The 26,373-nt window shown below is 40.0% G+C and overlaps 1 protein-coding gene across 1 annotated transcript; it reads right to left on the minus strand.

Annotated features, from left to right (window-relative positions):
• Positions 1-23,267: 23,267 nt before the first annotated feature.
• Positions 23,268-25,749, minus strand: LOC139002478 (piggyBac transposable element-derived protein 4-like). The gene is made up of 2 exons (XM_070403730.1): positions 24,186-25,749; positions 23,268-23,356 (listed from the first exon to the last, which is right to left on the minus strand). Exons 1-2 carry the CDS (start codon positions 25,747-25,749, stop codon positions 23,268-23,270), a joined length of 1,653 nt encoding a protein of 550 aa, XP_070259831.1.
• Positions 25,750-26,373: the final 624 nt, after the last annotated feature.

The following is a 26,373-nucleotide window of genomic DNA, read 5'->3' on the forward strand; positions in this document are numbered from 1 at the left end:
TTTGTGGAGCTCATAAATAACAAAATGCCTGGTGCAAATATCAATAATTTGCATTTAATACAATTGATAGGTCATCAAATAATATAGTGTTCTGATCATACCTCCCCATCAACTCCTTCAAAGCCAATTCAGTTCAGCCAGTCTTGAGGAATCTAAGACAAGCTAATGTTCTCCAATAAAGAGAATAGAGACATTCCGATAGAGCCCAGGATCATCTGAGATCTAGAACTGTGGGTGGCAACACAATAAATGAATCATGAGATCAGTCATGCAGATGAGCAAACAAGACTTTGCTAGAATGAAATGCAAAGGTATAGAATGGAATAGAACAGAGTGCATCTCGCATGGCAATAAAAACTATTGTTTTGTAAACTTTTTATTCCCCTGTTTACAATGGGGTTAAGTTATATTCTAAATGTATTTCTTCAAACAAGTTTGAAAGCCACTGTAGCAGATTGAATGGAGTCTCTCAAAAATGTGTCCACATCTTGATCCCTAGAACCTATGAATTGTACTTTATTTGGGGGAAAAAAATTAAGATGTAATTAAGGTAAGGATCTAAAGATGAGGAGACCATTCTGAATTACACAGGCAGGCCCAAAATCCAATAAACAGTGTCTATTAGAGCAAGGTAAAGGTAGATTTGGGACAGAAGGGAGAGGAGGAGGCAATGTGACCATGGAGGAAAAGATTGAAGTGATGTGACCGTAAGCCAATGGACACTGGGAGCCACCAGAGAGGAGGGAATGAATCTCCCCAGAGCCTCTGAAGGAACATGGCCCTGATGAAACATTGATTTCAGACTTCTGGCCTCCAGAACTGTGACAGAATAAATCCCTGTTGTTTAAGCTACCCAGTTAGTGGTCATTAGTTACAGCAGCTACAAGAAATGAATACAGCCACTGATCTCAGGTGTTTTCAACAACTTTAGAACCAGCCTTCTCCCACTCCAGTCTACACTGAAATCACAAAGTTACCCAAAAAATTAAGGTCATTCTTTGGTTACCCAAAGTTCACCAATATTTTTTAAAGGCTTTTATGTAAAACATAAATATTCAAGGCCCCACAATCAATATAGCCCTAGAGCAGTGGTTCTCAACCTTCCTAATGCCTTGACCCTTTAATACAGTTCCTCATGTTGTGCTGACCCCCAATTTCATTGTTACAAATTGAACATAATTAAAGCATAGTGATTAATCACAAAAACAATATGTAATTATATATGTGTTTTCCAATGGTCTTAGGAGACCCCTGTGAAAGGGTCGTTCGACTCCCAAAGGGGTCGCGACCCACAGATTGAGAAACGCTGCCCTAGAGAAAGAAAACAAACAAAAACACTTCATATACTCACTCACTAACACCAAATAAAGAATCCTCAATCTATTACTTTCTAACAAAGAAATTTTTTTGATCTTAGTTTTCTGAGAGGTAGGCATTTTGTTTAATTTTCCTAATATAAATTTGTAATAACAGCTTTGCTTTTTCAAGCTTAAAGATGCATCAGAGAATCACTGTTTTAGACTCCTCTCTAGTCACTAGAACCAGCCAAAAAAAGAAACTTGGCAAGATCAAGGAAACATGGCTCACTGAATAACAATATAATTCTCAATTCCTCCTCCATTCTTTCCAGGACTGGCCAAAAGAAGTGTCTCTAGAAATGTCCTCGTATCAATTACCATATGCTACCCATTGTTCATCTCACCCATGAGCCTTTAGCAACTGTAAGGTTCCAAGCTGTGTGGCATATACTTTAGTTGGAACATAATAAAATGAAATTGTAAGGGCTTATAGCTAATCCACTGTACTATTTGTATCAGCAGTAATTAGTACTATGAATTGCCAAGTACCTACCATAGTTTTAAGCTACTGGCTTTCTTTGGCTCCTCTCCGGATTTACATGAGGACTGTAGTGTATGTTATTCCACATAAACAACACTTATGTAAAAAACACAAAAGGCAAGACAGTCTAAATCTCATTCATTCGTCTAGTCATCATTACCTTTCCATCTTAATTATAGAACACCTAGTATAATGCTTTGCACATAGTTGTCACTCAATGAATATATCAAGCCTTATTGAATTATGTACAGGGTGGGGCACAAGTAGGTTTACACTTGTGAGTATATGAAACAAAAACTTTATTCTTGCATTATTTCTTAATTAGTGTAATACTTTCCATATGAACAACTGTAAATCTACTTTTGCCCCACTATGTATTTTGAGAAGATAGTAAAAACTAGATGTTTGGGATAATTATCAAGTGGGGAGAAAAATAAAAAGAGATATAAAATCATTATGGCAAAAAAAAAAAAAACAAACCTTTAACTAGGTCATTGCATTTCTGACCAGTGTGCCCTTTCCCCTTACATGTGAAAAAAAATTTTTTCAAGACAAATGAGATTTTCAAGCTGGCATAGGCCTCCCCTAATAATATGTTGGTTGAAGTTCAAAGCCTCTCACCAAACCATAATCCCTTTAATCCCCAGCAAGACACAGCAAATTGAAATTCACTAGAGACTCTCAGGCCTTGCAAAGACAAACCACCTTTCATCAAGGAGATGTCGGCACTGATGAATTTCTCTCTTCATGCTCACAACACTGTCTGTAAAGGTGACTTGTGTCTATTAGGATGGCTCTAAAAGATGACACAAGAAGCCCTTCGGAGTGAACTAAGACAAAGGAGGAGAGATGGCTGGTAACAGTCAAGGAGCTGGTAGACTTGGGAGGACGAATGCTCACTGTGGCCCAGGAAGAGCCCATCTTTACAGGTGGCAGGATTACATGAAGCCATTTTTCCAAACAAATGTGGGGGATTTTTAGGAAAATAGAAAGAGAACAGTGAGAAGTTATGGAAAGAGATGGTTCTAGATACGGAGATTGGCTGCCCTTATTCAACCCTGAACAGGTGAATTAACTTCTCTAAGCTCGGTTATCTTTTTTGTGAATTTAAGATAACACAAGCTTCAGGTTGTTATAATTATTTATTAGGATGATGTCTGTAACATGCTTAGCAGAGTAATTAACATCACACTCAATAAAGTTTTACGTGTTTTAAATGTAACCCAGTTCATCGCTCCCCTGGTTCACTGTAGCCTAGCAGCACCTAGGGAAAGGTGTATTATTAAGTTTCCTTCAGACACAAAGTAGCACCTTTCTTTCATGGGGATAAAACTGATAAACCATATTCTCCAGCCCAACCTACACACTGCCAGCAGCTTCCAGAACACAGAGCTCTGATGCTGCCTCATTCCACTCAAAACGTCCTCTGAGGATCCTTACCTACCATGTCATTAGAATTTAGACTTTCATTCCAGACAACATAGCAATGCAGACAAAGTGCCCTGAAGAGTTCATGGGACCTGAGCCACTTCTAGTGCTGCCACTTACTAAGAGGATACCTCTGGCAAGTTCTGTAATTTCTCTATGCCTCAGTTCCCATCTCCAGAAAAGGAACAGTAACACTTTACAAAAGGGAAAATAACACTTATTTGGGGACAGTCGTTTTAGGAGTTAAACACCATAATATCTTCAAAAGGAATTACCGATGCCTGGTAGAAAGTAGGCACCACATAAATTGTAATATTTTCATTCTTTACCAGCTTTCTTCCATGTCTCCCATTCTTCCATCCCATATTCCATTCAAACTGAGACCCACCCCCTTGCAATGCCTAGTCACCTCTTCCTGGATTTGCTTGTGCAGTGCATTCTGCCTGGAGTGCGTACCCCATCCCTAAATATCCAAATCCTGCCCATCCTTCAAAACTCAAACACCATCTTTCCCGCAAAGAAGAAATGACTGCCTCCTCTCTGAGCCTGCCTTCCTCTCTGAACTAATAAATGTGATTTTTTAAAGTTGTGAATGGAAAGCAAACTCTTTCTTTGGTACACCCAAAGATCAAGAAACTTAGCCCATAGTTACTTGAGATCAGTGGTTCTCAACCTTCCTAATGCCATGACCCTTTAATACAGTTCCTCATGTTGTGGTGGCCCCCAACCATAAAATTATTTTTGTTCCTACTTCATAACTAATTTTGCTAGTTATGAATCATAATGTAAATATCTGATATGCAGGATGTATTTTCATTGTTACAAATTGAACATAATTAAAGCATAGTGATTAATCACAAAAACAATATGTAATTATACATGTGTTTTCCGATGGTCTTAGGCGACCCCTGTCAAAGGGTCGTTCAACCCCAAAAGGGGTCGCGACCCACAGGTTGAGAACCGCTGCTTTAGATCATCAACCATAGAATGGCATGTCCAACCATCATTTTATGTAATTGGAACCAAATTCATCCAGCCCATTGTATTGTCCTAAAGATGAAAAGTAAATTCCCCACTAAGGACAAGGGTAGTACTACCTCATATTTTTTACTACCCCTGCCTTATACACAAGGTGGGGCAAAAATAGTTTACAGTTGTTCATGTGGAAAATAATACAATAGCTAATAAATAATAAACTATGTTTCACATACAACTGTAAACATACTTTTGCCCCACCCAGTATTTTATCTTTGGTATGCTGTGAGGCTTTTGGACACAGAAACTAATCCTAGGCTGCCACTTCGTTCATAATTTAGACACTGCCCATTGATACAAAAATCACAAAATTACCAGGTGTTTGACACATGTTTTGATTCATGTATCCTACTTCTAGGAAGGCTGTCATAATCTCATGCTGGAGATACTACCAGCCTGATATCATACCACACCTTGTTCTACAACCACTTACAAATTCTTGTACCTGGTAGTACCTTCTTTCTAACATGCAGAGCATGGTCCCAGCTGGGTGGCTCAGTTGTTTGGAGCATTGTCCCATATACTAAAAAGGTTGTGGGTTCGATTCTCAGTCAAGGCACATACCTAGGTTGTGGCACCATCCCCAGTCAGGGCATGTATGGGGTAACTGATCAATATTTCTTTCTTCTCTCTCTCTCTCTCTCTCTCTCTCTCTCTCTCTCTCTCCTCTCCTCTCCTCTCCTTCTCTTCCTTCCTCTCTCTCTCAAGTCAATAAAAAATATAATCATGTGAGGATTAAAAACAACACAGAACATGGTATTTTCTCCATTTTATAAGAGCACTGTAAAAGCTGACTCTTTAATATACAGCATTCTGAAAGAATGTGGTTTTTAAATTGATAAACATCTGAGAGAGCCAAAGACCAATATCCGTTTATCATTATTTTTCTCCAGAATGTTAGAATGCACCCAAATCTCCTTTACTGATAAAAGTATTTAATGGCAATGTAGCAGATTACCTTACTTTACTACACGATTGGACTACACACCTATATTGAGTTCAGTCTTATCACATGGACCTTATCATTCACTGTCATTAAATTGTGAAAGAAGAGAGTGACATCAGTAAGATGGCAGACAAGGAAACTCCAGGCCCTTGTTCACCCATAAAAAATATTTTTTTAAAAAAACCCTAGAGACAACTAAAATAACTTTATAGGAAACCAGTCAAAGATCTGTAGCAACTAAGCAAATGCTCAATCAAGAAAAGGCCACAGTCATATGGTAAACTATTTAGTGGTATTTTTCCTCTCCCTTGTCCACCCCTTCCCCAGCAAGGTGCAATCAGAAAGAAGCTGCCCAATTCTTAGCTCCACCCTCAGGCTGGCAGGAGCAGAATAGAACTTATTAGCAGCACTCTAACTTGTGGGCTACCCAAGGGCTTGGTTTCTGTCAGGACTGAATCAACGCATAAACAGAGAATAGCAGCATAGCTCAGATCTCAGCCAAGCAGAAGCAACACAAGGCAGTAACAGGCCCTTCAAGGTGTGAAGACTGCAGGAGGATGGCAGACCTGAAGATACCTGGCAGAGGAATACTTGGGCAGAGGAATACGTTAGAATATCTAAGTCCCTGAGGAAAAGCTAGGGTGAGACTCCGGGAAATTAATACATTTAAAAGTAGCCATGCATATGGGAAAATTAAAGCGTGCATGTGTGTGTGTGTGTGTGTGTGCACGCACACACACACACACCTCGGCAGCATGCAGGCCCAGAAAAAACCTGAGAAGACTTTGAGCCTTCACCCCTGTCTGACCCCAAGGCTCAGAAAATGACATGCTAATTAGTGAAAGTTTTCCATTCCTGTCTACAAAGGGTAAAAGAGATGGCAGTTTTTTCCAAATGCCCCACTTTAAACAAAATAAACACACACACACACAGAAAAACATGGCCTATTAAAATTCTAAATTTGAAAAATACAACAAATGAATTGAAAAAATCACTAGATGGGTTCAAGAACAGACTCTCAGATTCAGAAGAAAGAATTAACAAACTCGAAGACAGGCCATTTGAAATTATTGAGGTTGAGGGACAGAAATAAAAGGGAATTAAAAAGAGTGAACAGAGCTCAAGAAATTTATGGGATAGTACCACATGGCCTGTATACATATTATGGTAGTCACAGAAAGAGACGAACAAGAGAAAGAGATAGAGAAGTTATTTTAAGAAGTAATGATTAAAAACTTCTCAAATTTTAGGGAAGCATGGATATAGAAATCCAAAAAGCTCAAGTAGGATACACCATGACACGTTATAATCAAACTACTAACACTAAAAGATAAAGAGAGGACTTTGAAAGCAGTGAGAGAAAATCAAATCTTTGTGTATAATGAATCTGCAATAGGAATCTCTGAGGATTTTTCAGCAGAAATTTGCAGACCAGAAAGCAGTGAGATGATGTATTTAAAGTGTTGAAAAAAAATCTGTCAACCAAGAATTTTGTATCTGCAAAAATGTCCTTCAAAAATGAGGGAGAAATTAAAGCAGTCCCCATCAAGCAAAAGCAGAGGAAGTTATTTATCACAAGATTTGCCCAACAAGAAGAGCTTTAAAAAGCCCTTCTAGTTTAAGTAAAAGAACACTGGACAGTAGAGATCAAGAAAATAGAGGATTGCCAAAACCGGTTTGGCTCAGTGGATAGAGCATCGGCCTGTGGACTCAAGGGTCCCAGGTTCGATTCCGGTCAGGGCATGTACCTGGGTTGCGGGCACATCCCCGGTGGGGGATGTGCAGGAGGCGGCTGATCAATGTTTCTCTCTCATCGATGTTTCTGACTCTCTATCTCTCTCCCTTCCTCTCTGTAAAAAATCAATAAAATATATTTTTTTAAAAAAATAGAGGATATAAAAACAATAGAGATAATCAAATAAACTAAGAATTGAGTCTTTAAAAAAATCAACAAAATTGACTAACTTTTAGCTATATTGATTAAAAAGAGGGATAGAAAGAAAAAGAGAACACAAATAACTAAAGGCATGATTTAAAAAGAAGACGTTTCACCCTGGCTGGGTGGCTCAGTTGGTTGAAGCATCATCCCATGCATGAAAAGGTTGCAAGTTCAATGTCTGATCAAGGCACATATCTAGGTTGCAGGTTCAATTCCTTGTTAGAGCACGTATGGGATATGGCCTATTGATGTTTCTCTCTCACACATTGATGTTTCTCTCTCTCCTTTCTTCTTTCTCTAAAATCAAAAATATATCCCTTGGGTGAGGATGAGGAGAGAAGAGGAGAGGAGGGGAGAGGAGAGGGAAGGAAAGGGGAGACATTTTTATTAATTTTACAAAAATAAAAAGGACTATCAGAGAGCACTATGAATATTTACACCAACAAATTGAAAAATGTAGATGAAATGGACAAATTCCTAGAAACACTCAACAAAACTGAATCATAAAGAAATAAAAATCTGAACAGATCTATAACTAGTAAGGAGATTGAATCAGTAATCAAAAACCTCCCAATAAAGAAAATCCCAGAAATAGTTGGCTTCACTGGAATCCTCCTAACATTTATAGAAGAATTAACACCAATCCTTCTCAATCTCTTCTAATAATAGTTGAAGAGGAGAGAACATTACAAAACTCATTTAATGAGGCCAGCATTACCCTGATACCAAAGCCAGAGAAAGACACTACAAGAAAAGAAAACTACACACTAATATTCTTGATAAATATTGATGTAAAAATCCTTGACTAAATACTACCAAATAGAATTCAAGAGCACATTAAAAGAAATTATACACCATGAATGAGTTGGATACATTTCTGCAATGTGAGGATGGTTCAACATATGAAAATCAATAAGTGTAATACACTGCATTAAAAAAATGAAAGAAACCACATGATCATCTCACTTAATGTAGAAAGAACCAAACAAAAATTCAATATCCTATCTAATAAAGAGGTAATATGCAAATTGACCACCACTCCAGCACACAAGATGGCCGCCCCCATGTGGTCAAAGATGGCCTGCAGGGGAGAGCAGTTGGGGGTGACTGGGATGGCAAGGGAGGGAAGTTAGGGGTGACCAGGCTGGCAAGGGAGGGCAGTTAGGGGTGACCAGGGCAGCAGTGGAGGACAGTTAGGGGTGACCAGGCCTCAGGGGAGGGCAGTTGGGGGTGACCAGGTCTGCAGGGGAGGGCAGTTAGGGGTGACCAGGCCAGCAGGGGAGGACAGTTGGGGCAACCAGGTCTGCAGGGGAGGGCAGTTAGGGGTGACCAGGCCTGCAGGGGAGGGCAGGTAGGGAAGACCAGGCTGGCAAAGGAGGGCAGTTAGGGGTGATTAGGCTGGCAGGGGAGTGGTTAGGAGGTGATCAGGCTTGCAGAGGAGTGGTTAGGGGGTGATCAGGCAGGCAGAGGAGTGGTTAGGGGGTGATCAGGCGGGCAAGCAGGCGAGCAGTTGGGAGCCAGCAGTCCTGGATTGTGAGAGGGATATCCAACTGTCCAACTGCAGTCAGACATCCCTCGAGGGGGCCCAGATTGGAGAGGGTGCAGGCTGGGCTGAGGGACACACCCCACACCTGTGCATGAATTTCGTGCACCAGGCCTCTAGTTCTTTCATAATAAAAACACCTAACAAAGTAGGAACAAAGGGAAACTACCTCAACATAACAAAGACCATATGTGAAAAACATTCAGTATTTTTATAATTTTATTATATAGCAAATATCATACTCAATGGTGAAATATTGAAGGCTTTCCCTCTAATATTAAGAACAAGGCAAAGGTGCTTGTTTTTGTCACCTCTGTTCAACATAGTACTCAAAATCTTAACCAGACCAATTATTCAAAAGGTGGAAAAGGGCATCCACATTGGAAAGAAGTAACAATATCTTTGTTCAAAGACAACAATGTTCTTGTATGTAAAAAATAAAGATAAAGAAAGAACTAAAAAATCCATTAGAACCAATAAATGAACTCAGCAAAATTGCAAGGTCCAAAATCAACAACAAAAATCAGTTGTTTCTATACACTAACAATAAAGAATCCCAAAAGGAATTTAACAATTCATAATAGCACTGGAAAGGATAAAATGTTTAGTAGGAATAAACTTAACCTAGGAGGCCAAAAACTTGTACACTGAAAACTACAAAACATTGCTAAAAGAAATTCAAGAATTCACAAATAAATGAAAAACAATCTGTGTTCATAGACTGGAAATCTTAATATTGTTAAGATGTTATACTACTACCCAACATGATCTACAGATCCAATGTAATTCCTATCAAAATCCCAATGATGTTTTTTGCAGACATAGAATATTTCATCTTAAAATTCATGTGGAGTCACACACTTTCTGATTTCAAAACTTACTACAAAATTACACTTATCAAAAAAGTGTGGTATCAGTATAAAGACAGATATATAGAACAGTAGAATAAAATAATAAAATATAAAGCCCAGAAATAAACCCTCATTTACATGGCTAAATAATTTTCAACAGAAAAAAAGCCTGTATGGTGGAGAACCAAGATGGCAGCACAGGTAAACACCGGAGACTGCTGACGCAAACAACCACTTCAAAAATACAACTAAAAGACGTAACAGACATCACCCAGAACCACAGGAAAGCTGGCTGAGGAGAGACTCTTCAACTAGAAGGAAAGAGAACAGCAAACCGAGGCTCAGAGGAGGCGCAGTGTGGAAAATACAAAGGTACCGAGGTGCGCGAGCAAAGCGGGCTAGTGGCTGAGGGCGCGGTTGTCGTTTTCAGTTGGGAGGGAGTCTCAGACTCTGGGCTACAGATCCGGGCGAGTCTTTAGGGACTCAGACTCAGATGGGAGAAGCAGGATTGTCCGGCATCAGTTGGAATCTGAGGGCAGCTTTCTCTCCGAGGTTTGCAGCAGGTGCCGGGGTTCTGAGAAGCAGAGCCTCTGGGAACGGGACTGAGAGCAGCCATAACTGCTCCCTCCACCAGCCCTGTTGAGCCTGCCCCGCCCAAGCCCTGAGCAGAGCCATTTGCCGGATCGCCTCAGGCAAAGGTTAGATTAGCACCTCCCCAGAGGACAGAAGTTTTCCACACAGCTGATTCTCACAGCCAGTCGGCCTGGTGGTCAAATCCCTCTAGTATTAACTACAACAATCAAGGCTTAACTAGAACAAGACTGCGCACAAAGACCATAAGGGAGTGCACCAAGAAAGCATAAAAAATGCGGAGACAAAAAAAACATGACAGAAATGGAGGATATAGAGCTAAAAAACGCAATTTTGAGGGCTTGCGAGAAACTTGAGGAGAGCCTCACAAAAACTAATGAGACCCTCGATGCTACGATAAAGAAACTAGAAATTAAGCATACACGGACTGAAATAAAGAATATTATACCCAATAGCAGACCAGAGGAGTGCAAGAATCAAGCCAAAGATTTGAAATTCGAAGAAGCAAAAAACACCCAACCGGAAAAGCAAAATGAAAAAAGAATCCGAAAATACGAAGATAGTGTAAGGAGCCTCTGGGACTGCTTCAAGCGCACTAATATCAGAATTATTGGGGTGCCAGAAGATGAGAGAGAGCAAGATATTGAAAACCTATTTGAAGAAATAATGGCAGAAAACTTCCCCCACCTGGTGAAAGAAATGGACTTACAGGTCCAAGAAGCGCAGAGAACCCCAAACAAAAGGAATCCAAAGAGGACCACACCAAGACACATCATCATTAAAATGCCAAGAGCAAAAGGCAAAGAGAGAATCTTAAAAGCAGCAAGAGAAAGGGCAAAGTGTTTAAATGGACATATATCTAAGGAATATATACAATTGACCAATAGGGACATGAAAAGATGATCAACATCACTAATCACTAAATCAAAACCACAGAGATACCACTTAAAATTTATTAGGATGGATTTTAAAATAAGTTTTGCTGAGGATGTGGGAAAAAAATGGAACCTTTGAACATTGCTGGTGGGAATGTAAATTGGTGCAACTGATGTGGAAAATAGTATAATGGCTCCTCAAAAAGTTAAGCATAGGATTACCATATGATCCAGCAATTCTATTTCTGGGTATATACACAATAGGATTGAAAGCAGTTACTCAAACATTTGTACTATTATGTTCATAGAATTATTCACAGTAGACAAAAGTTTGACACAACCTAAATGCCTATTGAGAGATGAATGGATAAACCAAGTGTGGTATATATGTACAATGGAATATTATTCAGCCCTAAAAAGGAAGGAAATTTTGACACATGCTACAGCATGGATGACCTTGAAGACACTGTGCTAAGTGAAACAAACCAGTCACAAAATGACAAACACTGTTTGAGGAACCAAGAGTAGAGACAGAAAGTAGAAGGATGGTTGCTGGAGGCTGGGGGCAAGGAGATGGGGAGTTATTATGGAATGAGTTTCAGTTTGGAAAGATGAAAACATTCTGTGGATGGATGGTGGTGATGGTAGCACAAGAGTGTGAATGCACTTAAGGCCACTAAGCTGTACACTTTAAAATGGTTCAAGTGAAAAAAACTATGAAATAAAAAAGGATCTGAATCCTTCTTTCAGTATCAAAAATACTGAATGTAAATAGTACTGCTAAAAGAAATCCTATACAATAAAACCCTAATATGCAAATTGACCGAACAGCGGAAATGACCAGCAGAACGACCAGTCACTATGGCACGCACTGACACGCACTCCCCAGAGGGAGGAGACCAGCTGCTGCAATCAGGGGGTGGAGCTGGCTAGTGGGCAGCGCCAGGCCGCCAGCCAAGGCGGGTGCCAGCAGGGGGCCCCCCCGATTGCCCTGCCCACCAGTCACCCCACAGATCTGCCCTGATTGACAGCCAGGCCTAGGGACCCTACCCTATATATGGGGAACAGTCTTAGATTTAAAAATTAAAACCTGGCAAGGCTACTCTAACACTGAAAAAACAGGATGATGCAGCGATGACATGCATGGACTCTGGCTTGCACATTTTGTGGTCAGCCCTGATTCTTACACTTATAACTGTGTGACAAAGTCAATTACGTAACTTCTCTCTGCTTCAGTTTTTCCACCCATAAGATGGGGAAAATGGTACTACTGCCTCAGAAGGATCATGTTATGTACTACTTTTTATAATCAGGGCAAAAAAAATGTAGCTGCCCATACAACAGCAAGATGCCTTTCACCTGTATGAAAAGTATGGTCACTGGTGCATGCAACATCCCGTACAGCGAGAGGGATGTCCGACTGCCGGTTTAGGCCCAATCTCCGCAGACATACCCCGAGGGTGCAGGCCAGGGTGAGGGATTCCCCCCCCCCCCGCCCCCCCGCCCACCCCATGCACGAATGTCGTGCACCAGGCCTCTAGTGTGTGTTACAAATATTAAGATTCCTTAAAAGATGAATGAATGTACCATCTCTCACACACAACGTTCCTGGCTGACTGAGATTCTGTATCCCGTTCTGTTCAAACAATGGTCATACCTCCACTTTTCATATCTCCATACTTTCCTCCTTTTCCAAACATCTTTTATAAAACCATTATTCTGGAGTACAAGACCCCAAAACCTAAGGTCTAGATAGCTCTGAATTATTAAAATCAGAATGAATTTACAGAATTTTTCATAAGTGAAATCGTGGAAATTTAGGAAAGTAAGTCCTAAAATAAAGTTAACAGACAACTGTGCAGAGAAACGGCAGAATCAGGTCTTAAGGACCGTGATTATAAAGGGGCAGCATGTGGGAGTTGGGATGGTTACGAAATGTTTTTCATGTGGTTGTTACATGAATCTATACCTGTGTTAAAATTCATAGGATTATAAACCAAAGGAGTTAGTAAAAAAAAAATTTTCAGCAGCACAGATGTCCACAATTCACTTAATTATTTCTGTCTTTGTTCATTTCCTTTGTCCTGGAATCCACATACACCCTAGGCCTCTCCATTGGCCACTAGCATGTCATATCACATGCTAAATGTAGATGAACTTTCTTTCAATTGCTTAAAGATATTGATGCATCTTTAACACTTAAAGTGATAAAGATGATCTTTAACACTCTTGGTCTTCCACTCTTTGTCTTCCCTAGCTGGAGGAGAAGTGTGCACCCAAATAAATATTTACCAGCAGACATAGGCCAGCATCTCCCTGTTGCAGAAGGTGCTCTTGTCAGCTCTCCCTAACCATTAGGGCCTACTAACGTATAATCAGACCTACATTTCATATACTTGTAACAATAGCAAATTGCCTCTGGAATATGATGTGAAAACTGTAAGTCAGAAATCACTTTTGCTTTATTTATTATGCTGTCATTTACTGTCGTGTGGTAAAGGCTAAAGGATCTAATTCCCTTCACTACTGGGATTATAGCTGCTTGTCTTCTTTTATGCAGATTTCATATTTGAAAGATGCTTCACTGGGCTCACATTGTTACCTGCTCGCTGACCTGGTCTTTCTTCTGCTGAGTTCTCACATAGAGAAAAGGGAATTCAACCCAAGTCATCTTGCTGCCGTTTCATCCTCTCTTTTGTTGTCTGCCTGAGATAAAAATAAAATATAGTGCTTTTTGTATGGGGATATGTTTGCCTCTGTGTCCTTCATTATCTGCATTTCTAAACTTAACTTGTGTTATTCCGATGTTGACAGCAGTGCTGTGCCAGGCCATACTGAGGCAAAAGAAAAAATCAATACTACTGATCGTGCATTTAAATTTTTGATATTTTGTTAAAAATGGTATTTTCCTTTCATTTTAATCTTTTACAATATTTCCTTGGAATGTTATTTCCCTCAATTACTGAGGGTTGGGGCAGCTTCTTAAATTTTGCAGCAGAGGAGAGGGTCTCACTCACCTCATCCTGGTCCCAGATGACAGCACAATAAAATTAAATGAAAAATCATAAAAGTTCCTTAAGAAAAATTTCAAAACACTGAGAAATATAACATTGACCCTACCATTCAGAATTATGTTTTACAACTGCATTCGTTTCCTAGGGCTGCATTACAAAGTACCGCAAACAGGGGTGCTAAAAACAACAGAAATGTACTGTCTCACAGTTCTGGAGGCTGAAGTCTGAGATCCAGGTGTCAGCAGGGCCCTGTTTCTCTAAGGATTTATAAAGAGGGTTCTTCCTGGTCTCCTCCTGGCATTTCTTGACTTGCAGCTGTACCACTCCACTCTCTGTCTCCATGGTCACCTCATCTCCTTATAAGGACACCAGATGTATTAGATAAGCTCTACCCCACTCCAGTATAACTCCTTCTTAACTAATTACATCGCCAATGACCTTATTTCCAAATAAGCTCACATTCTGAGGTTCTGGGGTTAGGACTTCAAGGGATCTTTTTGGAGGACACAATTCAGACCATAACACTAACCAAAACAGTCGATAGTTCTTATTTTAATTTTTGGCCTGTCAGCACATCAAGTTGTTTATGTGGATTTGTGTGGGATGTGGCAGTGTGTTGGTGACAAACAAAGGTCTCACTGGTCACTCGATGGCCCCATTCCACTGTCTCAATTACCAAATAACTTCCCATCACACCCACTTATACTCTGTTCCTCTTCTCCTTCTCTGTTCCTACTTACTGCCTATTACCACCATCCTCTTTCACTCTGTTCTTACCCACAGTACAGTTGTCTAATCTCCCATCCCTTCCCAGGTCCACTCCATATCCAAATGCCCAGGGTATAGGGCCTGTGGTCTAAACAGTTCCTCATTAATTGACCAGCTCCTCCCTATTCTCCTGCAATTGATCTGAGTCTCCTACTCAACTCATCTGCCTAACCCCTGCTAAAGTGAAGTGTGGAAGACCTCATAGAAGTGACTCTCAGGCATCATAGCCATTTTCTAAATTTTTCCCCTCATTGCATGGGGAATGCCTCTAAACCTCCTAAGGTGAGCTACCATCACACTCAAGATTTCATGGGTGTTGGGAGAGGACAAGATGAGAGAGAGGGCTAAGACTCAGAAATGTAGTATTTGTCATACAACCCCACCCACTGGGTTTTTATTCTTCTTGGGCAGCCACCACCTTAGAGCAGTAAACCATTTGTTTAATCACTTTGCTTTTCCCTGACTGCTAGTAATGAAATGCTGCACTCTCTAAAATAATTTCCTGACTATTTGCTAAGATTCATCTCTGACATTTCATTAAATATGATCATTTAACTGTACAAGTACAAATGCATTTTTAATTTAGCTTACTGCCGATATTACAGATGTGGGGAAATGAATTCGTATTGCTCTGGGACAAATATATTATTCACATATGCATGCGACAAAAGAACAAATTATTAAAAATTACTGAAACTTCCATGAAGATTTATATTTAACTTTTGCATTTTCAATCTCCATGTCATTGTGAAAACATATAGCATGTCACTTTGTCAGCCATGATTCTATGAAGAATGTGTGAGCAATTTCTGAAGGATCTTGATCAATAGTCTTCATCTTTGTCATTAACACACGGTGGTACTTAAAGAGATGGAGACTGAGTTTCAAGTGTGCAGTTATGAGGTTAGCAGTCTTATTACTAAAGCAGTAGGTTATTTGCCTTCCTCTTTAAAAAAAAAAACAACAGCAATAGGAAGTGTGTTTTCTATCCTGAGTACTATAAATTCAACCATAATACATGCTAAAGTTTTCTTTATAGGAAAGTAACCAAAATGTCAATTGACATTCTTGAATGTATTCTTGGTGTCTATTGTAACTGGATTAAAAACTGACCATTGAGAAAACAGGCTTGGTTTTAGGCCTTGAGCCAGGAAACCTAGAACTTACAAGTCATGAACTAACAATTATTGTCTCATAGGGTGTCAAGTGTTTCCACAGAATGTACTTTATAGTTGTGGGAAGAAGTTAGCTCATTTTAAAAATCTTTATAATATAGTTTAGATGAGGACAACAGCAAAATAACAGAGGTCTGAGGCAAATGTGTAGAAGAAAACTCATTCCAAAAGTGGAAGTTAGAAACTTGTCATTTCCAGATATCAAAAAGCTAAAAGAGCTCAAATATCCTTCACACTCAATACACCTATATAATTAAAATAGTAGTTTCCAGTCATCTATTAATTAGTTCCCACATCAGTTACTAATTATGAGATTTGAGGTTTGGAAAGGATCTTTAAAATCATAGGAATTACACCTAACTTGATTATTTTACAAATAAGAAAAATGAGGTTCAAGTAATTTGTATGAGCACACAATAAGTTGGTAGACAAATTCAAACTAGAAGCCAGGACCAAATTCCTGGTCAGCACATGATCCTCAAGAATCCCTAAAGCCACATAGTCAGAGAATGTAAGCCTCACTTTGCATATGAGAGGATATTGAACTTCACAACAAAAGCACAAGTATGCAGCTGAGCAATTGGCATCAACTGAGTGGCCTGTGGCTCACTGTTCACCCTGGGCAGGGATAAGAAGGACTAAATGACAACAGGGCATTAGAGGAATTTGTCTCATCAGCCTTGTGAAGAACAAGTAACCTCACAGACCTTACTCCTAGTTTAGTACTTTGTTAGTTGATGCCTGTGATGGATGATTTTGTGTGTCATTTCTACTGGGCCTTGAGATGCCCAGATATTTGGTCAACTATTATTCTGGGTGTGTCTGTGAGGTTGTTTCTGAAGGAAATTAACACTTAAATCAGTAGACTGAGTAAAGCAGATTGCTCTTCCTAATGTGAGTGGGCCTCATTTAATCCATTGAAGGCATGAATAGTCCAAGACAGCCTACCTTCCACTGATTTGCAGGGAATTTCTCCTGCCTGGCTGCCTTCAAACTAGGACATTGGCTTTTTCTTGCCTTCAGACTCAAACTGAAACAACGGCTCTTCCTTCAGTCTCAGCCCTGGAACTAAACTAGATCTTCTGAGTCTCCAGCTTGCCAACTACAGAACTCAAAACTTGCCAGTCTCTAAAATCACTAGAGCCAATTCCTTATCACTAAAATCTTTCTCTCTATTTCTCAATATGGTTCTGTTTCTCTGTAGGACCATAATACAATGTCCCTGGCATATTCAAATTTAACATCAATTATAATTGCTTTGTTAAATTGTTAACTCTCTGTTCATAAGGCAACCATTGTAGAAACCCAGAGCTCAAAAGAGTTTGCAGATATACAAAAACCTGCGTGCTAGAGCTATTGAATTATATTTCTAAAGTTAATGCACATAAAAATCTTGTGTTACAATAAAAAGTCTGTCATTCTCCAGGCCTCAGTTAAGTGTGAAACTGACCAACCCAACCATCATCTTTTCCCAACAGAGGAGGTTTTAAAATATCACACTGAGTGATCACACCTCTAGCAAGATCACTGGTACTGCTTCCTCACTCACATTTGATTTGGGTTTTCTCTCTTCTAATGAACAACATGTCTTTCTCCCTTGCCAAGCTGCGAAAGGGGATGTTTCCAGGCACAGTGTGTTAAAATAGAGACACAATTGCCCCAAAGTTTTCTTCCTTTGGAGTGGTAGCATAGGATCACCTTGCTACGGTGAAGCAATTAGGCCAGCCAGTAAGAGCTTTAATTCATGTGCTGCAGGCTGTACAATGCCACCATCTACAAATGTTATTGTTCTGCTTCTGTCACAAGTGATAGCATTGAATGAAGCTGTGTGCCTGTGAGGACTTTAACTGCTCATCAGCAATGAGGGGAATGAGGGGTGTGCAAGCATCCAAAGTGATAAGGTTGAAGTGAGATTACCATTCACAAAGATTTTTTTTAAAACCACAGGAGCAAATATGTTCTTTTTCAAAAGCTGAACCACAATCTTCTAATTCAAACAGATTTTTGAATGCAAGGTGTCAAAACATTAGGAAAATAAGCCTGTCTTTTCCAGGCTGAGAAAAAAGCTGAAGCCAGGACAGAAGTGAACAGCTCTCCTACCAGAAGTGTTTGTTTTCAAATGTTTCCCTATGCACTTCTGCCATTGGGTCCAGCATTTGAAACATATGATGATGTTTTGTATCACACCTTTACTTTAAGAAGACTGGTGGCAGTCCCTTTTGTCTTCTGTGAGAACAACAGTACTGTTTTGGTTGCTTTTAGTGTACAGAACCCTCTTCTCGTGCAAGCAAATATTTTCCTTTGGGTGGTAAAGAAGGAGCAGCTGCATTCTGACCAAGGTAGGAATAATAGAGATGATACACTCACTAGAAATGAGACATAGGGTTGGCATCCTAAAACAATCATCTGGGGAGGAGTACTGCATTTCCCTTCTCTCCTCTTCGGACTTTTGAGTGGAGCGCTTTATGTGGGATGTCCAGCTTGACCCCTTCACCAACCCAGCTCAGCAACAAACAAGCCTTGTGTAAAAGGAATGAATGCAGTTTCTCAATCTTCATGCACCTTGGTCCAGAACTGTCACATCTACTCAGTTGCATCCCATTCCATATCCTGACTGTTACAAATCTCCACTCATTTGTCAATCACATCTCTGGTGCTTGTCCCTCTGCCCCAAGGTTGGTGTTCAAAATGGCCACCAACCATCCCCACTCAAGCCCTTCGAATTCTGATCTCCTCTTCTCTATCCATGAACTAAGACTGATGGAAACCTCACTGTTTAGAATCAACTCCCCCACCTTACTACTATGCTTGCAGGTAGCTCCTGTTAGAAATGAGTCACCCTTTGGACAGTGGACGGGAGTGGTTGCACAGTGCAAGGCAGTGAACTACTGGAGGGAGGTAAGTGAGCTTCTCATCCAAGCATAAGTCCACATAGGTTGCCCCACACATTTTAGCTAGCCATGCAACCCAGAAAATGTACAGCACCAGCAAAGTTCATCTCCACAGGCCCTACCTCCCACTTCTGTGCTCCTATTCATCCTCCAACGCTCTCCCCATTCCTCTTGCAGGCACCAAGACTCTCATTGCCTTTCTGCTGATCCTTCAACTTTATATCAGCTTCCACTTTCATTAAAGGATGTACTATCAGTTCTTCACACCCCAGTTGTGTTATCTCTAATGAGCAAACAAGTACTCAGTGCCCAGTAAGTGCATGGTTCTACCTAATGAGAGCAGCAGCAGGGTGGAGGACAGAGAGCACCTGGCTCAGAGTCCAGAAACCTGAGCACAGGATCAGCCACATTAAGCACTCCATGACTTTCCCTTCAAGGACGTCAGCTTCCTTACCTCTAAAACAATAGCACTGGACTCGGTGATGTTGAAGAGCTCCGTCATTTTATGGACCCGTGGACTTAAGGTTGCACAGTATTTTATACTTTCAACTATTGTCATGCACTTATTCAACACACATTCTATCTGAGCTTCAAAACAGCCCATATGGTAGATTGGGATGATAGTACTATCTCCAGTATTAGAGGTGGGGTCTCTAAGGCTCAGTGATATTAAATTACTTCCACCAGGTCATATCGCTCTGAAGAGACTCAATATGTGGCCAGATAGACAGAATTCATGCAAAAAAAGAAAAAGAATAATAAAAGGTAACATCTGTTTGTAAAGCAGTAAATATGGGAATTCAGAAGAACCATCCCACACTTCCAACTCCCAGATATCACTTGGGACAACTCTATTTGGAAAAAAAAATACCTCCAAATGAAGGGGAACTTGGGCTGGACCAGAATGAAAAAGTAGTTTTTAGTAAATTATGGTGATTCAAAAAGGCATTTGTGGCAAGGGGAACAGCATGATATGAGGTCTAGCCAGTAATATCATTTTCCTCGATCTACACTTGGCAGAGGATTTTGTTTTCAAATCTACTAGGAAACATATTGATTTCCGAAAGTAAGAAGTAACTACTGAATGCTATTTCTGAGCCATAACTAGGAGAAGTGTCCACTGCATTGTAGAGTGCGGTGGTACTTATGATAAATAGAAATAAGGAGGAGAAAAAATTTTCACTGATTCAGATCAAGTCAAATACCTTGTCATGTATCAGGGTTTACTTTAATCACCTGAAATGTCTATCTCAATCTTATCTTTACTGTTGTCCATGATCAGACAAAGAAAATAATCCTACTTTTATTAAAATTGCAAAACTAATTTCAATAGAGGTGTTAATACATCTGAAATATTCTATCAAGCAAGATACCTATTTTCCTTTTCTTTCTTTTTTTATTTTCCTTTTCTTAAGTAATTCTTTTTTTAAATATATTTGTATTGATTTTTTACAGAGAGGAAGGGAGAGGGATAGAGAGTTAGAAACATCAATGAGAGAGAAATATCGATCAGCTGCCTCCTGCACACCCCCTACTGGGGATGTGCCTACAACCAAGGTACATGCCCTTGACCCGAATCAAACCTGGGACCCTTGAGTCCACAGGCTGACGCTCTATCCACTGAGCCAAACCGGTTAGGGCCTTAAGTAATTCTTAAAATAATGTCCCACCTCTTCCCTAACTCTCTCTCTGACAAATTAGAAGAGAAGGTAAAAACATTCTCCTGACCCTGCTCTAGATGAAGTACACAGCATTTGTAGTTTTCTTTTATGTCTCATACTTTAAGAAAAAGAAAACTGCTATATATATGGGCAATATTTCAATTATTTTTGCTGTCTAAGCTCTTGTTTACCTTTTACTCAAAATTTAATATTCTATTTATTGTTAGTGTATGTTGAATCTTGCTTGCCTTTAATTGCATGACTTAGAGAGGCAAGACTATGTATATTTAATTCCATTTTAAGGAATTCTAATGCTACTTCTCATACACACAAATATCTGCTAGTAGTGAAAACAAGGATAATGGAGGTGAGGATGATGATTGATTAAGATGACAATGATGGTGATAATGAAGTGGATGATGACAATGATGGCAAGAATCATAGTGATTAATGATAAATTCTTCTCCTTCAATAACTTCTGCATCAGATATAAGCCATTTTCTTATGGCTTTCAAATTTCTTTCCTCCTCAGTGATACCAGCTTTCACTAAAAGGCTTTCTACTGCTCTTCAAGGTGATTTGGTGGGAAGAAAGAAAATGAGAGGAACTCTTGCTTTATCACAAGGAACTCAGCAATAACGCATGTCAAGTGGGATAAAGGGGAAACATAGGAAAAACAGTAAATCATAATAAGCCTCAGATGACCTCCTCTGAGTAGGAAAATTATTAAAATAGAACAGAAAATAAACGCAAGAGAGTTAAGTTTTTCCAACAAATGTTTGAAATGTGAGCATGTCTAAGGAGATGCTGGAGGCAAAAATGCCATCTGATAACAGTGATTGGTCTGAGAAGGCAGGGCTAGGCCACCTCTATCCTTAAGATGGACCAGAGCTGATTAGCCCTGACAGATAACTGAATAATTGCTCTAATCACTTCAGTGAGCCCTCTACCTTGTCCCAGCAAAGGAGTGATGCCTTAGCCAGCGTTAGAGACCAAACACCCCTAAATCTGACACCTCTAAACAAGATGCATGTATTATAATGGAAGCATTATTTCTACTATTGTTCATCAGAAAAAAAGATGAGGGAGAGTTCGATAGAGACCTCAAAGTTGGCATAAATAAGGACCTCATTAGATGGCTCAGGAGTTTGCCTATACAGGATAACTTGGTGTGATGACCAGTTAATGGAGATTGAGAAATAGCAAGGTCAAAAATACGTCACTCAGAATACGGTTGTGGATTCAGCTCTTCCAAGGAGCATGGGATAATTAGAGCAGTGTGTCATCAAAACTTTTCATGTCAACTATGGAACACACTCTCTCTAAATCAGAAACTGTTAAATCTGCTTAAAGCTATGAGCGACTGGAACTACTTTCCAGCCTACATCTACTCATCAGAGACACCAACTTACTTTAGAGGTGCTTTATTTTAGTCTTATCTCTTGCACATGTGTTTGTTTTGCTACAAAATAAAACATAAATGATAAAACTTTTTAACCCTTGAGGAAATACATTTTCTATGACTTTCCCTAATACTCAAGCATTTTTGCCTCACTACTCAGAATTTTTAAGGAAGCCACAATAGCTTATTCTGAGTCTGAGCAACCAGTTACCCTAGCACTCCACCCACTAGCAAGGAATTTTCATGGCAGAGAAGCACTGCATAAAAGTCTCTGTAATGTGGTAGGGACTATAGGAGCTCATGGAGCTAAATCTAAGCAATCCTTTTAGTGTAACATCACCATCCATTCACCAATGTGCAGACTTTTCTTTACTACAGAACTTAGCATATCTTATTAGAGATTATTATTTTTTGTTTCTGTTTCCCCACATGAACCTGAGCTACCAGAGGGGCAGAAACCAGTGTGCTCACCTTTTAATCTTTAGTGCTATCCCAGTACTTGGCAATTAGCAGGTACTGAGTAAGTGTTGCACAATCAAATTTTCTTTAAGCCTAAATAATTATTAGGTTAGCACAATGCCAGAAAGTCTTTTTAACTAAAATGGTGTTTCTGAACTAATTTTCATGTTATATTGATACCATTCCTTTTCTCTTTTTCTTCTCTTTCTGTTCTTTCTCCCTTCTTTTTCTATCTTTCATTCATTCTATATCATTCACTATTAGGCTTATGTAAGATTTTCCTTAAGGAAAGAGTATATCAGAGAAGACAGTGAAAAGAAATAGATATTTATTGAGTGACTACCATGTGTTTTATGGGATGCTAATTTTTAAACATTATGTCATTACTAGAGGCCTGTGCATAAAATTCGTGCACTGGGGAGGGGGGCTACGGGGGTCCCCCAGCCCGGCCTGCAACAGAGCCAGAGTCCCACACCCTGGCCTCTGGCCAGAGGCCCCTCCTTCCCTCCGAGTACCATCTAAATACTCCAGTGAGGCTAGAACCTGATCAGTATCCTCAACAGGGCGTTTCTTCCCTATGGCTAATTTGGGCTTCCTCATAACTGTGGTCTCAGGAAAGTTGAACTACTTTCGTAGCTTTTAAGAGGCAGCATTCCAAGCAGCCAGGCGTCCTGCCCCACCCCGGCTGCTCCACGCCTGCAAGCGCTGCCCAGAGGCCCTCCATGGGTGGGGCAGGGCAGAATGCTGGCCCAGTCACTGTCATCTTTGTCACAGAGTGATGGTCAATTTGTATATATCATGTTTATTAGATAGGATACCCTCACAAATATATTGAGAGGCAGCTAATATCTCAATTTAGAAACTGGAGCTCAAAAAGGTAGCAAAGTTGCCCTTTGTCTATTCTAACTCCAAACTGCATGAACTTAGCTCTGTACCAAACTGCAAGTAAAAAAATAGGAAAGTTTCTAACTGATGTCAGGTAAGTCACATTCTAAAAAATACTCAATGTTCCCGTGGATTTCCTTATTATTCAAGTAATAGAACCAGACAAATTTTCCGTACCTCTCTTCTAAGTGTTATCAGAGGAGGAAGGCCAGAAGAGGTCAATGGGGGAGGGGGGAACATATGTAATACTTTCAACAATAAAGATTTTTTTAAAGTAATTCATGTTCAAGTTAAAAACAATAAGGAAAACTACTATTTTGTTTTACACAGCTCCATTATAGTGTATTGAATTTGACCCTAGTTTAGTTTATCAATTGGCAAATTATCACCCCAATACCTCTGACCAAATTATTGTGTGTGAACATTACAGGAGTGTAAGATTAATTAAATAACACTTTTAAGAAATACTCATCAGCCTTAACAGGAAATTCCTTCATTGTGATCAATTCATGTAATATATTAACACATTGCGTACCGCATAGAAATCTCTAAGACATACGCCAGGGGCTGGACATTTTTGGGCAAACTGCACATTATTTAAATCATCATAACTACAGATCATAATGCACTTTAGGTGTTGTTTTTCAATAATTATAACATTTTTATTTACAAAAACAATTAAACAATTAAAGTTCCTAGTACTTTTTTAACGTATGGTACTGCGTAAAACATTTTCCTCTATGAAGAGGGACCAAACAAAATTTACATAAGTATCTAGATTCGCTCCTTTTTCCATGGGCGGCACAAACTCTGCAAGCTCTCGTAGGAAATTTTTTCTTTCCACTCGCTGGAATACACGTAGGTTCATGCTGCTTCATATCACCTGACAACCTTTTGGGTAGATCTTTAGGAGGTGCTCTCCTTGCACCCCCAGGGGAAGGGCTGGACAGATTTGTCTCTGGTTCCGGAGAGCCTTCATTATTGTCATCCGTTATCCAGTCCCTCACAACCGATAGCAGAAACTGTTTATACTTCATTTTTGCTTGTGGATTGAGGACGTTGTACACTCTAAATGAATTGAAAAGTCCACAGTTTATAAGGTACAGCACTACTTTTTTTGTCCATTTCATCGTTTTCCTTAGAATGGAACAACAGGAAAAGAATTGATCCGCATGGTCAACGCCTTTCATGTGGGCATTGTATTCCTTGATGCAGGTAGGTTTTACAATATTCTCTCCCGTTTTTCTATTTTTTTTTCCTGTTGTTGAGACAGAAGTGTCATGGATCGTTGATATCATTTGGACAACCCGCTTGTCTTTCCATGCTAGGAGAAGAATATCGCCTTTTCTGGAAAATATTATGTCACCTTTCTTCATTCTTGATGTTTTCATTTTCAAATTTGGCGGTAAACCTCTTCTCTCCCTAATAGTCCCACAGACTCTAGTTTTGTTCTGTAGCAGCAATTCAGCAGTAGATGTAGCATTGTAATAATTATCCTGGTAAATATGGTGCCATATGCCAAGATAGGGTCCAAGGACTGAAAGAACAGTTTCTTGCAATTTCCTTCCTTCAGCAGTGTATATCTCCATATTGCAGATATAGCCGGTGTCACTCTCGCACACCATCCAAACAAGTAAACCGTATTTTGTTATTTTCACTGGGTTGTACGTGCGAAATTTTAAATGTCTTCTCCATGGAATCATTCCCTCATCCAAAGACAACTGTTGCTTTGGTTTGTATATTGTTCGAAATTTATGCAGGAAATAATCCAGCACAGGTTGGATCTTGAAAAGTCTCCCCGAGCGACTGTCCATTTTGGCGTTATCATTGAAATGCCAGAATGTCCATATTTGCTCAAATCTATGGCGACTCATTGTCTGTGGAAATATAGGGGTACAAATCAAAGGATCTGTTGACCAATAGTCTTTCAAGCTATCTTTTCTTGTTTGACCCATCAGAATAATTAGGCCAAGGAATTTCTTGATGTCCTTCTGTGTAACCGGAGACCACTTTAGTGTTCTAGATGGTGTTTTGTGTTTCATTGTGGTTTGATCATTATAGTTGGACAGCTCTTTGCACAACATCTCAAACAATTCATCACCAAAAAAGAGAATGGTCACAGAGGGTACAGAGTCACACTGAGACGGAAATGTAGTGACCCCAGCATGACCTTCAAACATTTGTAAGCGTGGTGGTGTGTCAATTTCAGACCAACAATTATCAGTAGTTTCATCAGTGTCTGAATCACTTGAAAGCACCGCCACCTTGTGCTTCCTTACAGGCCTAATAATTTCACTGTTAGTAGAATCAGTAGAATTGTCTCCGGAATTGTCAAAACAGTCATCCGCATCTTCGATCTCACTAGGAATATCTGATAAATTATCGTTAAATACTTTCGGAAGTGTATCAGTTTCGTTGGTTTCCTTCCTTTTTCTGAGAGAGGGCATTTCTAAAAGCGCCAGGAACTTGAAGACGAAGACTATTCAAATGACCAAAATACAATGTAACTGCAATGCTTTATGGGTTCTTGCAATTATATAGTTTTTCATAGATTGACCTGCACGGTTTCCACCAATGAGATCACTTCATTCGATGTGGACTGTGCCGCGCCAGCAAGGCCAAGGGTGTCTCTGAGTAGGGGGGTGAAAGGATTAAGGAAAGACAGACAAGAGAATAATAGCTGGGTCTCGATGGGATGCTGCTCCCTGAAGAGGAGACAACGCCAGTGCGCACAAGCCATGTCTTTATTTTATAGCAGATGCCACGAGGCAAAGTAGGGGTGTGATCACGTTGTTTACAGCATTCTCGTGAGTCTCAACCCTACTCAACTACATGCACCTACACTCTATCACAAGGCACATGGGGCTACGTGTTCGGACCATAGGTTCAAGCTTACAACCACAGCCGTTGGCTATGATTGTGCTGGGAGGGCCCTGCCCTCCAGCTGGGACTTGCACGTGGCAGTGAGAGGACCCTTTCCTTTCATTAGTCCGAGGCTTGAACCTGGCCAAAACACTGTAACCTCGCCCCACAGTGGACAAGAAAGTGTGTTGACATCTAAGGTCCTTAAC

This window comes from Myotis yumanensis, unplaced genomic scaffold (assembly GCF_028538775.1).
Source record: "Myotis yumanensis isolate MYYU_CA2020_CCGP unplaced genomic scaffold, mMyoYum1.0.hap1 SCAF_2, whole genome shotgun sequence".
Taxonomy (NCBI): Eukaryota; Metazoa; Chordata; class Mammalia; order Chiroptera; family Vespertilionidae; genus Myotis; species Myotis yumanensis.

Excerpts from the sequence above, each read along its gene's own strand:
- LOC139002478 (XM_070403730.1), bottom strand. The coding sequence starts at position 25,749 with ATGCCCTCTCTCAGAAAAAGGAAGGAAACCAACGAAACTGATACACTT. Across the intron at positions 23,357-24,185 it reads TCTACCCAAAAGGTTGTCAG|TTTGGTACAGAGCTAAGTTC; the intron begins GTGATATGAAGC and ends TTTTACTTGCAG.